The sequence below is a fragment of the Dipodomys ordii genome, unplaced genomic scaffold (assembly GCF_000151885.1).
Source record: "Dipodomys ordii isolate 6190 unplaced genomic scaffold, Dord_2.0 Scaffold2, whole genome shotgun sequence".
In the NCBI taxonomy this organism is placed as follows: Eukaryota; Metazoa; Chordata; class Mammalia; order Rodentia; family Heteromyidae; genus Dipodomys; species Dipodomys ordii.
Window position 1 is genome coordinate 6,964,575 of NW_012267218.1, and position 14,054 is coordinate 6,978,628.

At 37.1% G+C, this 14,054-nt stretch overlaps 1 protein-coding gene across 1 annotated transcript in view; it reads left to right on the plus strand.

The window, feature by feature from the left end:
• Positions 1 to 14,054, plus strand: part of Atg2b (autophagy related 2B) — a 72,181-nt gene that overhangs the window by 20,058 nt on the left and 38,069 nt on the right. The window contains exons 7-17 of the mRNA XM_013016522.1: positions 529 to 625; positions 1,450 to 1,635; positions 2,591 to 2,745; positions 2,854 to 2,959; positions 4,672 to 4,933; positions 6,942 to 7,092; positions 7,905 to 7,997; positions 8,106 to 8,294; positions 10,626 to 10,899; positions 12,268 to 12,370; positions 12,863 to 13,061. Of these exons, the coding sequence (XP_012871976.1) occupies positions 529 to 625; positions 1,450 to 1,635; positions 2,591 to 2,745; positions 2,854 to 2,959; positions 4,672 to 4,933; positions 6,942 to 7,092; positions 7,905 to 7,997; positions 8,106 to 8,294; positions 10,626 to 10,899; positions 12,268 to 12,370; positions 12,863 to 13,061 (1,815 nt within the window). The remainder of the gene's footprint in view (positions 1 to 528; positions 626 to 1,449; positions 1,636 to 2,590; positions 2,746 to 2,853; positions 2,960 to 4,671; positions 4,934 to 6,941; positions 7,093 to 7,904; positions 7,998 to 8,105; positions 8,295 to 10,625; positions 10,900 to 12,267; positions 12,371 to 12,862; positions 13,062 to 14,054) is intronic.

Here is a 14,054-nt window from a genome sequence, read left to right on the forward strand (position 1 = left end):
CCTCAGCTCTTCAGCTCAAGGCGAGCGCTCTACCACTTGAGCTACAGCGCCACTTCTGGTTTTCTGGTAGTTTATTGGAGATGGGAGTCTCACGGTCTCTCCTGCCCGGGCTGGCTTTGAACCGTGATCCTCAGATCTCAGCCTCCTGAGTAGCTAGGATTACAGGCATGAGCCACCAGCGCCCGGCTACCTGGAGTGGTCTTAACCATCATCTTTCTGATTGATCTTTGCCTCCTGAATAACTGGGATTATAGGATTGTATACCATGTTCAACCTGACTATGTCTTAAGGCCTTCTCAGATACCAAATACTCAGAAGACTTAGAAAGACAAAAATATAACAGTAGATTTGTTAACATAGAATTTCTCCAGAGGATTTTCTCTCTTGCAACAACCATTTGGTGGCTTTTCATTTAAATTGTGTGAATTAGTAGAGAGAGAGTATTGGGGGAAGGAACGCAATACTAAAGGTAAGTTTCTTAGTGCTTAATAGTATATTAAGTATATTCATCCTGATTTTTTTTTTAAGTTGGATGTTGATGGACAAATAGATTCCATTCATCTGTTCCTGTCGCCAAGACAGGTACACTTATTATTGGATATGTTAGCAGCTATTGCTGGACCAGGCAAGTATAATTATGTTGTTTTAATTTTGTTGTTGTTATTATTAATTACTATATTCTTGAACATTGTGTGTGTGTGTTTGTGTGTGTGTGTGTGTGTGTGTGTGTGTATCCATGTTCTTTGAAGTTTTTTTTTTTTCTTGCATGTCCTAGGGCTTGAACTTTGGGCCTGGGTGCTGTCCCTGAGCTTCATTTGCTCAAGGCTAGCGCTCTACCATCTGAGCCATAGCATCACTTCTGACTTTTTTGGGGGAGAGGGGAATTAATTTATTGGAGATAAGAGTCTTAATGGACTTTTCTGCCCAGGCTGGCTTTGAACTGCAATCCTCAGCTCTCAGACTCCTGAGTAGCTAGGATTACACGTGCGAGCCAAGAGTGCTCAGCTGAAGTTTTTAAATTAAAATATGTGATATACATGTAGGAAAGTTTATTTTTGGATATGTGAAATTGAAGATATATTACAAATATGAGTCCCTAAAAGTTAATTAGGTTTTGGAATTGTGTTACTGTAGAACAAATTTGCATTCAGTTATTTTGTCACATTTGTTTTCAAATTTTTTCTGGCCTGTTTCATTGTGAAGGATAGTACTTCATACAACTGAGGTAATATAATTCTTAAACATGGTCAGTGACACATACATTAACATATTTTTTATGGTTCTATCAGACGTAAGATCTTTTGATTCCTAGGTATTTGTTTAAAACACTTAGATTTGTGATTTTTGTACTGACTGGTTTTGCGTTAGCCCTTGGTATTGGGTAAATGGATTTGGGTTGAAATATACATAAACAACTAACTGTTTTGCTTTCCTTTTGTATACTTGTAGAAAATTCTAGCAAAATAGGATTAGCTAATAAAGATAGGAAAAACCGACCCATGCAGCAGGAAGATGAATATCGAATTCAGATGGAATTAAACCGCTATTATTTAAGAAAAGATTCCCTGTCTGTGGGTGTACCTTCAGAGCAAAGCTTTTATGAGACAGAAAATGCTCGTACACCTTCTAGCCGTGGTAAGCAACTCAAAACAGTTGACATCAGAATCATACATTATCATATAGACTAAACTTCATTTTGGCTCCGGTGAAAAACATTCATATTGCAAAAGTTTTTTTACAACTCAGTCTAACCATAGCCTTGTGAGGAACCAGCAGATGGTTGCTGTAGTTTTTTGACTATGTGGCTTTTGTCTTGTTTTTTTTAAAAGCAATCAATTTGTAAAAATATAGATTTAACACAAATCACAAATTGGAAATAATCATTTTCTCAAAATATGTTCACATAATATTGTACAGTAAATAGATCCTTTTAAATAGGAAACTTTTCTTTGTTATTCTTCCCATCAGTTATTTGTAAATATAATCAACACTCAGTTTACATTTACAGGTGCTTGAGAATGTATAAACAATATCATAAATAGTAAGGATCAATTTAGTTGATTAAGTGATTAATAGATGGTTAAAGCCTACTCAAAAAAATTTGGCCTTAACAAATCATTTGCATGAGTATCAAGCTCCAGAAAGAAGGAACTAGAATGTAAATAGAATTCAAAATAACATGTTTGGTTCTCTACCCCCCACCAACTGTATCTATATAAAACTAGAGATTGCAGTATATTTATCCTATTTATTTAATTTTTGGTGCTGGGAATTGTATCCAGAGCCCTTAGTACATTTTTTAAAAAAATCTGAATTTTAACTTCTCAATTGTCATATGATACTTTAAGCATATATTGTATAATACTTCTTACCTAACTTTAAGAAGTCAAATTGTCATGAATAGGAGGACTCAGCCTTGGTTAACTTATCTTCTTTGCATTCACATAACTTCTGCCATTTGGAAATAACATACAGTTTGAGGTATTACTGTATCTCAGGTTACCTGATGGAAGTTTATCTTGATGTCTGTTAGCCTATTATAAAGACTTGAATTGGTGGATGTATAATGATGAAGCCTCTTTCTCTCCAGATGAAGAAGTGTTCTTCTCAATGGCTGATATGGATATGTCCCACAGTCTCTCTTCTCTTCCACCTCTTGGGGACCCACCAAATATGGACCTAGAGTTATCATTAACTAGTACATATACAAATACCCCAGCAGGATCTCCATTAAGCACTACTGTGGTAAAGTATTATGTAATTATTTTTGTTCTTACAAAAGATTTTAACAGGTTTTGTTCTTCTAAAATGTTGCACTTTATTCAGGTGTTTAACAGCAGTCTTTTTATATAGCTTCAGCCTACTTGGGGAGAGTTCCTTGATCATCATAAAGAGCAGCCAATAAGAGGGTCAACATTCCCTTCTAACCTAGTCCATCCAGCATCTTTACAGAAGGCTGGTAAGTTCAGGTGAAACTTGGTAGTATTCACTAAAACTTTGGAAAATTTAAAAATTAAAACAAAGCTCTTTAATAGCAGTATCCTCCTATCCTCATGCCCCCCCCTCGCTTTTTTTTTTATCTTTTTGTGCTGAAGATTGAACCAGGGCCTTGCACACTATGCACCCTTGCTCTACTCTTTTGGAGTGGTGGGAAGTTAATATAATTATTCTTTAGATCTAGGCCATTTATCAAAATTTAGAATGAAAATGAACTTCAACATTTCACTGTGAAATACTTTATAATAGTTGCTTGCTATGTACTTTATTGAAACACTTAGATATTCTTAATAAAGATGCATACTATAAGTTTTATATTATTGCAGTTTTAAAATCTTTAAAATCTTTAAAGTCAATTTCAAAATTTAAAATTTACTGTTCAATTTTTACTTTTTACATAGTACTAGGGATAGAACTAAAAGCCCTAAACATGCCAGGCAAGTGCTCTATGACCAAGCTATACTCTCAGTCCCCTGATTTTTTGTTGTTAGTGTTTTGATCAGTCCTGGGGCCTGAACTCTGGGCCTGAGCGCTGTCCCTCAGCTCTTCAGCTCAAGGCTAGCGCTCTACCTCTTGAGCCACAGTGCCACTTCCGGCTTTTTCTGCTTATGTGGTGCTGAGGAATTGAACCCAGGGCCTCATGCATGCAAGGCAAGCGCTCTACCACTGAGCCACCTTCCCAGCCCTGTTTTTTTTTTTTTTGGTGCCAGTCCTAGGGCTTGAACTCAGGGCTTATGTGCTATCCCTGAGCTTCTTTTGCTCATGGCTAGCTCTCTACAACTTGAGCCACAGTACTACTTCTAGATTTTGGTAGTTGAATGGAGATACGAGTCTCACAGACTTTCCTGCCTGTACTGGCTTCAAACTGTGATACATCACAGCCTCCTGAGTAGCTAGGAATACAATGCAGCCACCAATGCCTGGCTAAATTTTTTTTTATGAAGTTTTATTAATGCAAAAGATTTGTTCATGTGTTTACTATTGTAATGCTCTCTTGAACATCAAGATGATGGATATTAGATGACAAGATAACTATTTTATATTAGATTAATATTATTATGTTGTGTGATCAAACTTTTTTTGTTGTTGTTTTGAGTTTTCTGTTTTGTTTGTATTGTTCTGCCAGTGCTGAACATGAACGTAGGACATTGAGCTCTCAAGTTTTTTGCTCACAACTAGTGTCTTTTTTTTTATTTTAATGGGGTCTGAGCTCTGGGTCTGGGCATTGTCCCTCAGCTCTTTAGCTCAAGGTGAGTGCTCTACCACTTGAGCTACAGTGCCACTTCCGGCTTTTTCTGCTTATGTGGTACTGAGGAATCGAACCCAGGGCCTCATACATGTGAGGCAAGCACTCTACCACTGAGCCACCTTCCCAGTCCACAGCTAGTGCTCTTGATCCATGATTCCACTTGAGCCATTATTTCATGTCTAGCTTTTGGCTAGTTAATTGGAGATAAGTAATTCATGGACTTGTCTGCTTAGGTTGGTTTTGAACTACAACCCTCAGATCTTAGCCTCCTAAGAAGCTAGTATTATAAGTGTGAACAACTGATACCCAGCTGATCAACTGTTTTTTTTAAAACTAATACATGAATAAATGCTGTAAAATTTTGATAGATGTGTTGTCCATTGCTCTTAAATTTTACATCTGTAATTTCAACACATGTGTTTCAGCTCTCCCTTCTAGATCTGTTTCAGTGGATGAATCCAGGCCTGAGCTTATTTTTCGACTCACTGTTGGAACCTTTTCAGTCTCTGTGCTTCACATCGATCCTTTATCTCCACCTGAAACATCACTGAACCTCAATCCATTGACACCTATGGCCATAGCTTTCTTCACTTGTATAGAAAAGATTGATCCAGCAAGATTTTCAACAGAAGATTTTAAGTCTTTACGAGCAGTATTTTCAGAAGCTTGCTTGCATGATCACCTGAGGTTAGTTCTCTTATATTTAATAATGAAAGAACCAGATGAATTTTTTATCTACCTATTTGTTTTTACAATTTACATTTTATTTGTAAATAAATGGAATGAGAAAAGTTTTTCTTGTGATAATACAAAGATACTTATTGTGGAAGTTTTCATTTAGGTTATGTGATACCAAGAACAATGCAAATACAAGATTGAAATAATTTATTAGCATTTTCTAAATGTTTGTAGCTCCCTACCAAGATTGTTTGACTTTGGTTATTTTTTTTTTTGGGGGGGGGTCCGGTCGTGGGACCTGAACTCTGGGCCTGGGCACTGTCCCTCAGCTCTTCAGCTCAAAGCTAGCACTCTACCACTTGAGTCACAGCGCCACTTCCGGCTTTTTTCTTTTTTCTTACGTGGTGCTGAGGAATCGAACCCAGGGCCTTGAGCATGCAAGGCAAGTGCTCTACCACTGAGCCACCTTCCCAGCCCATGACTTTGGTTATTTTTGAGATAGGGTCTTAAGTTTTTACCCTGCCCAACTTGGACCATCATCTTTCTACTTCATTTTCCTGTGTAGCTGGGGATGACAGGCAGGTATCACCATACTCCGCTATATATATGTATATATTTCAATGGATGTTTTGCTGACTTTTGTTGTGGGGTGACCTCAGAGTATAGTTCTCTCAATCTTAACCTACAAAGTAGCTGGGTTATAAGCATGAGCCAGATACCTTACTTAACTTTTTTTTTTTTTTTGTCATGGTATCTGAACTCTGGGCCTGGGCGCTGTCCCTGAGCTCTTCAGCTCCAGGCTAGTGCTCTACCACTTGAATTACAGTGCCACTTCCGGCTTTTTCTGCTCATGTGGTGCTGAGGAATCAAACCCAGGGCCTCATGCATGCAAGGCTAGCACTCTACCACTGAGCCATCTTCCCAGCCCTACTTATTTATTTATTTATTTATTTTTGATCAGTTGTGGGGCTTGAACTCTGGGCCTGGGCGCTGTCCCTCAGCTCTTCAGCTCAAGGAGAGCGCTCTACTACTTGAGCTACAGCGCCACTACCGGTTTTCTAGTGGTTTAGTGGAGATAGCAGTCTCACAGTCTCTCCTGCCCAGGCTGGCTTTGAACTGTGATCCTCAGATCTCAGCCTCCTGAGTAGCTAGGATTACAGGCGTGAGCCACTGGCACCTGGCTTTAATTTTTTTTGAAGTATTAAAATAAATGTTGCAAGCTGGGAGGGTGGCTCAGTGGTAGAGTGCTTGCCTTGCATGCATGAGGCCCTGGGCTGGATTCTTCAGCACCACATAAGCAGAAAAAGCTGGAAGTGGTGCTGTGGCTCAAAGTGGTAGAGGGCTAGCCTTGAGCTGAAGAGCTGAGGGACAGTGCCCAGGCCCAGAGTTCAGGCCCACAACCGACAAAAAAAAACAACACCCCCCCCCAAAGAAAACCCCAATAAAATAAATATTGCAAAATATGCAATGTAGGTGTCTTACCACTAGTCTTCACTGAAATTTTAAAGCCATTTTTCTTCCCCCATTTTTGACCATTTTTCATATCAAACAATATAGCAAAAATCACAGAATTTGAAAATTGGAAGTTGAAGTTTTTAAATTTCTTTTTGTATTTTAGACAAGGCTTTATTATGTAACCTAGACTGACGTTGGACTTGTGATACCTTTGTCAGCCTCTTAAGTACCTAGGATTCCAGGCTTATGTTGCCATTCCCATTTTACAGAATGGAAAAGTATTATCTGCTATTTACATTTGAAAATGTAGAAGGAAGGGCTGTGTTAGGGAATAAATATATTCTGCAAATATTCTCATCAACAGAACTGATTTCTTTAGGTCAGGAATTGGATATTTGAAGCCATCTTTCTGGTTTCTATCCTAAGGATTAATGCTTATTGCTAATATGTTGAACTTGTTGAAATAAGTGGGTATTGACATTGGTGCTGTATTCTCTGGCTACTTATATTTGTTTAATCTGTATGTATGTGAGTATTCTTAAATGTTTCATTTTTATAATAGATTTATAGGTACTGGCATCAAAGTCTCCTATGAACAAAGACAGAGATCTGCTTCCCGCTATTTTAGTACTGACATGTCCATTGGGCAAATGGAGTTTCTGGAGTGTCTGTTTCCCACTGATTCTCGTTCAGTTCCTCCTCATTATACAGAGGTAAATGCCTATACCTCATTTGGAATTATTTTTAGATCTGTCTGGCATTCTAAGAATTGTATGATCAGCAATGATTTTCTTTAAAAATGGAAGTTCATACAGTTCAAACCCTAATAATCAGGTCCTTGTGCTTGCTACATAGGCCTTCTGTCACTTAAGTCATGCCCCTAGCCTATTACTATTTTTTAATCTTTTATTTTGTTGAAACAACTATGAAAGTATGGCATTCAGGAACATTATATGAATCTAGCAAAATTTTAATTTTGCATTGATGTGTTTCAGATTGACAGATTACAAACGCCTTCATTTCACTCATTTTTCAAAGTATTCTTAATATCTGAAAAATTGTATTATTAAAGCAAATACTTAGGAATTCATTTGTGGTAAGCACTGTTTAAGACAAGAGAAGTGGTTATGTTTTTTTTAAACCATTAATCTGATTTTATTTCCTAAAGTATGACAGAGAAATGCTTTTTTTTTAAGATCATTTCAATAATATTATTTTATGCAACCAGAGGTAGGAGACATTTAAAATTGTCAAAATAACACTAGTATTACTTGCCCTTGCATATATTTTTAAAACCTTTTCTTTGGGGGGATGTGGGACATCAATTTGTTTGAGTCCTTACTTAGATTCCACAGAGATCCAAAGCATCATAGAGGCTAGCTAAGTAGGGTAAATTTACATTGCTACTAAGTGATCACAATGAAACTTGAAAGTCAGAACACCCCTCCACCATGTCAGAAAGAAAGCTTCATGTGATTGATTATAGCTCAGTGTCTTAGATTTAACTATCTTTATTTTTGTTAAGCTTCTAACGTTCCATTCCAAAGGAGGAACTGATGGCCCCCCTCCTCTGTGTCTTCAGCTTCATTATAAACATTCTGAGAATAGAGGACCCCAGGTAAGAGACCTTTTTGAGTGATTACCACCTGCATGATCTTTCTGAGATATATTTGGTTGTGAGTTTTTATAGTATTGTTAATGAATGTATTAATACTTTTTTTTAAAGGGTAATCAAGCAAGACTTAGTTCAGTTCCTCAGAAGGCTGAGTTAAAAATTAAATTAAGTCCAGTATGTTGTGAACTGGATATCAGTATTGTGGACAGGTTAAATTCCTTGCTTCAACCACAGAAACTTACTACAGTAGAGATGATGGCATCACACATGTATACATCATATAATAAGCATATTAGCCTGGTAAGTGTTCAAAAAGTTGTAAATAACAATTGTAATTGGATAACAATTTTATGTATTAAAATAGCCTATAAAAACTGCATTATTTGTGATAATGAGAAAATGAGAACACCTTTATATCTTGGTAATAGTTATGTTTGGTAATTGCCCTGAAATTTTATGCTGCCATTCTGAAATGTATTATGAAGATGGTATAGTAACATGAAAAAGGCTCATCAAGCACTACTAAGTGAAAACATATTAATCCATGTAAACATTTTTTTTTTTTTTGGTCAGTTGTGGGTTTTGAACTCTGGGTTCAAAGCTAACACTCTTACCACTTGAGCCGCAGCACCACTTCCAGTTTTCTTGTGGTTTATTGAAGAAAAGAGTCTCATGTACTTTCCTTCCTGGCTGGCTTTGAACTGTGATCCCCAGATCCCCAGCCTCCTAAGTACAGATGTCAGCCACTGGTGCCTGGCTCCATGTAAACAAATAAAATGGATGTGTAGAATAAGAATAAATGATGTTATAGTGGAATTAGAATTCTTTCTGAATTTGATAGTTACTTCATTTTTCAAAAACTTTGTTGATACATTAAATAAATTTCTGAACTTTGTAGCCCAAATAATAAAGGATATACTTTTGAAAATGGAGAAATATCTATTGACTATTACATTCTGTCACTTTTACATAGATACAGTACCTAGAATCCTTTCTAAGCAAATCAAGATGTCAGATTTGCAAGATGTGGTTAGGAATTTGGTGTCTTTACGACTATAACTAAACAGACAGCTTTAGTTAAAAAGAAAAGGAGTTAGGCATGAAGGTGCATACTGTTTCCTATGATAGTAATAATGGTCAAAGGAACTAAAAGTCATTTGCATGGGACATTTTCTTCCACAGTAATGTTTTTAGAATTTTTAGTGTCAAAGTACGTTCCATTTGATTTCCAGTGAGAATAATACAAGTATATAGCTCCTTTTCTGATTCTTCATGAATTGCACTTGAAGCACCGTGCAAGTTTGGCTGTATCAGTACTGAAGTATACTTCATTGTATTCTGATCACACCTAGATCTAGTTCTACAGTCCATATCATTGACATAGTCCAGATCATACTCCCAGTGATGATCCTTAAAATTCTTTTATCCCTGTCACTAGCACATATTTCTCATAGCTCTCATTTTCAAATCATACTTTTCATTATATGCTAGGCTTTTGGCATTAGTGTCACTCATATGGAAGTTTCCATAGAGGCTATGGATGACATCTTCCACAAATTCTAAAACTCCTGTGGCTATTTTAGCTTTCTTAGGCCACAGTAATGTGAACAGGTGATTTATACTTCTTCTGAACCCAGATGGGATAAAAATAAGTGACTCATGGAAGGTTTATCCCATAAAGAGTATATTCATTGCTTTCCATAGCATAGAATCACCACAGAAATCCATTAGCTTTTAGTGTCACTGTGAGGAGAAATTAATTTAACTGAAGGAAGTGCCTATGCTCACTTTGCTTTTCCCAAGAAAACTTGGCCATCTTTGTCAGCCATCCTCAAAATGAGGTTAACCAGTTCAGAGAGATTTCCTTGGTGATCCAATTTTGCCTTAAAGCTATAAGACCTATTTCCTTGAATTTGTACAGTAGTTCTCTTAGCTGGCTTACCAGATTGTGCTATTTTCTTGGCTCCAGTTCAATTCCCATCAAGATGATGTTCTTGTTCCATTTCACATTTTACAACACCTGGTAAATTATCTCAGATTCCTAAATATATCTTTGTGGAGAAGAATAACAGGTTGCATACATATTGTACCAAGTAGACTACTCTAAAACACACATACACATTTTAGTGAAAATAACAGGGAAGTTTATTAGGAAAAGAATGCACTTTCAATAGTCTGAAAGTGGGTCATATCATCTCTGGGACGAGAATGACCCACATTGAGTCTTTAAAGTAGGATATTGATAGATAAATCCTTCACATGTTGTATGCTACAGTAGTGTTTAACTTTATTGGATTTGTTGATTGCTAATGTGTATCTTGTTTCATTGTTTAGTTTATAGTAGTGTGTGTGTGTGTGTGTGTGTGTGTTTATATGTGTATACTTCTATTGTCACTTTGCTTCAGTTTTGTCTTTATTTACTTTTAACTGTTGGCTGTAGTCTTAGACTTTTTCAGTGGTTGTATTATAAAGTTTTATTATACTAAATACTATAGACTAGTTTGTTTAAATTATATTTTAAAATGCATTATACTGAAGAGCAAAATAATTGAAAATATTGAAATGTTGAGTACTCGTGTCATTTGTTTATTTACTTAATGTTTTGGCATTTTTTAATGTTTTGTATTTTAGCACAAGGCTTTCACTGAAGTATTTCTAGATGATTCACATAACCCTGCAAATTGTCGGGTGTCAGTACAAGTTGCCACACCAGCGTTAAATCTTTCTGTTCGCTTTCCAATCCCTGATCTTCGGTCAGATCAAGAAAGAGGACCATGGTTTAAGAAGTCACTTCAGAAAGAGATCCTTCACTTAGCATTCACAGATCTGGAATTTAAGACGGAGTTTATAGGAGGATCAACCCCAGAACAAATTAAATTGGAACTTACCTTTAGAGAACTAGCTGGTAAGAGCCTGACTAGATATAGATAACCTCCCCTGTAGATAGAAGCTTATGCCATAAAAGGATTTGGTAACCTCCAGATATAAGAAAATTGAAGATGATTATGTTAAAAAACTGGAGCAATAATCCCTCCTCAGAAATGTTTATAAATATGTAATGATTTTTAAAAAATTACCAAGAGTGATGACTTACTCGCTTTTTTCAGATACTTCCTGCTCTTTATTATCACCAGAAACTAATTGTTGGCTAGTAGTACAGGAATCTATTGAGTGACACTCCGTTGGTGCTGTGCTGAGCACTGTACATACCTTTTGTGTTTTCTGTTGTTATCATCTTCATACACTAATTTTTTCAGCATTGTTTAATAAATGAGGGAAGCTGTGGGCTTATAAAGAAGCATCTTCAAAGCTCCAACTGTAGTAAATGTTAGAATCAAGATTCAAACCCAACTCTTGACACCACAGCTTCAGTTTTCAGCAGTTATATTGATTACCTTCTGGTAACTTCTTTGTAAAACCTATTTGAAATTGTCTTTGTTGTGCTGCTTCTGACAGCTAGTGAAGAGAGTATGTATGAACCCAGAGTGAGCTTGCCTGTGACCTCTGGAAGTTCTTCCATCCTGGGGTTCCTGACTTCTACCCAGCCCTCCTTCTGACACAGTAGCTCCCTGCTTCTGCACTACACTTTACCTCCAAAGGCTGCAGAAGTTTCTTTCCCTGTTGTCTCTTGAGTTTTATCTCTCATTGGAGATACTTAAAATTGACATTTGCCAATTAAGACGTCATGAATAGACCTTTAGGTATTAGGCATCCCTTACATGAAGCTCCTTATTTTGGAGGAAAGGAAGATGTGTAATACAGTATATAGTTATTTTGAATATAAGCAATTCTTATAGTAGTTGTTATAAAACACTCACCTAAGAAATGTAGTTATTACCTTTGTGTAATAATTACCTTTGTGCAGATTAGCTATATAAACTTCTTTTGTTTTTTCTTTTTTTGCAGTGCTGGGGATTGAACCCAGGGCCTTGCACATGTTAGCCTCTGAGCTGTATCTCCAGCAAATAAACTTTTATTTTATGAAAATTACTAGCACTGTGGTAATTGCCATATTTACTATGTTATAATTTTGTACCTTATGCATTAAATGTGTTGATACTTTAGAGCTTTAATTTGAATACAGGACAACATCTTTAACATCTGCCTGTCCTTTCTACTTTTGTTCTTAGATAAGTGGGCAAGAATGAAAGAAACTAGAATTTACTCATATTTTACTGTCCTAATTTAGAGGAAATTTGTTCTTCTAGGAAAAGATCTTGTCTTTTTGCATTTGAAATAGAATGCATTGCAGTGAATCAACCTATTTTATTAGGGTCATTCCAGGAAGAGAAAGGAGAACCCTCTATTCAGTTTTTCCATGTAATCGGTGGAGTGGATGGAGATACAGCATCATCAGATGACTTTGATTGGCCACGGTGAGCAAATGTATAAGTGTATTGGGATCTTCTTTTATAAGGAAAATATAGTCCTTTTAACATCTTGACTACTAAATTTAAGCTAAAAAGAGTAAGCTTTGATGAAAGAACGTAAAGGAAGATGGGTGAGTAAAAATTAGAGTGGAACTATTTTCCGAAATGTGCATGTTAAATATAGTGAGAAGGAGGAAAAGGCGTATTTTTTTTCTCAGGTTACCTCATGTAGTTAGGTAAGAATCTTAAACTAGCACTCTGTCCCTTGAGTCTCAGCTCCACTTGTGGCTTTTTGCTGGTTAATTAGAGATAGAGTCTCATGGACATGCCTGGCCTTGAACCACTATCTTCAGATCTCAGCCCCCTGAGTAGCTATGATTATATGTGTAAGCCATTGGTGCCTGGCAAGTGTTCTTTATATTAATATCCATAGAAGTTGAAGTTTTCTGTTTATACTTAGATCTTAGTTTTTTTTTTAAAGTTATTTTTGCTTATTAGAATGGTACTGAAAATAAACCCACCGGCCATGCATTCCATCTTGGAAAGAATAGCAGCTGAGGAGGAGGAGGAGGAAAATGATGGTCACTACCAGGAAGAGGAGGAAGGAGGTGCCCATTCCCTGAAAGATGTCTGTGATCTAAGGAGACCAGCCCCATCTCCTTTTTCTTCCCGTAGAGTAATGTTTGAAAATGAACAGGTAAGAAAGAGTGTATGAGCAAGCATTATAGTGATGATTTAATTCTTTCTTTCCTTTCTTACTGAAATGGCATCTCCTCGCTTATCTCAGACTGACCTTGAACTCACAGTCTGACAGATGTGCTACCACCTTGGCTGGTATTTTCTAAAAAAATTCTTTCAGCTGGGCACTGGTGGCATACGCCTATAATCCTAGCTGTTCAGGAGGCTGAGATATGAGGATCCAGTTTGAAGCCAGCAGGGCGGAAAAGTCCCCTTGAGACTCTTAGCTCCAATTAACCACTCAATAAACCAAAGTGGTGCTGTAACTCAAGTGGTAGAGCAGTAGCCTTAAGCATAAAGAGGCTCAGTGACAGCGCCTAGGCCCTGAGTTCAAGCCTCACAACTGGCCAAAAAAAATTCATTGTATACTATTTTTTATTCAGTTTTCAACTTCAAGATTGTTGTCTATTTAAAAAAAATTTTTTTTTCTTCTGCTATCTGTCCAGGTTGAAATGCTTTCTTACTTATCTGATAATGAGCCATGTACCCAGCCCAGCTCTTTTGTTTTGTTTTGTTTTTTGGTCAGTCTTGGGACTTGAGCTCAGGGTCTGGGTGCTACCTCTGAGCTCTTTTGCTCAAGGCTAGTGTTCTTCCACTTTGAGCCACAGTTCTACTTCTGGTTTTCTGGTGGTTCATTGGAGATAAGAATTTCACAGGCTTTTCTGCCCAGGCTGGCTTTGAATTGTGATCCTCAGATCTCAGCCTCCTGAGTGGCTAGGATGACAGGTGTGAGCCATCAGCACCTGGCCCATCCCAGCCTTTCCCTAGTCATTTTGGAGATGAGACTCTAACGTTTCAGTGCCATGCTGGCTTCAAACCAGAATACTTTTATTTTTCTTCTAGCTTTTTGCTGGTTAATTGGAGATAAAGAGTCTCATGGACTTTTTCTGTCTGGGCTGGCTTTGAACCACACTATTCTCAGATCTCAGCCTCTCAAGTAGCTAGGATTACA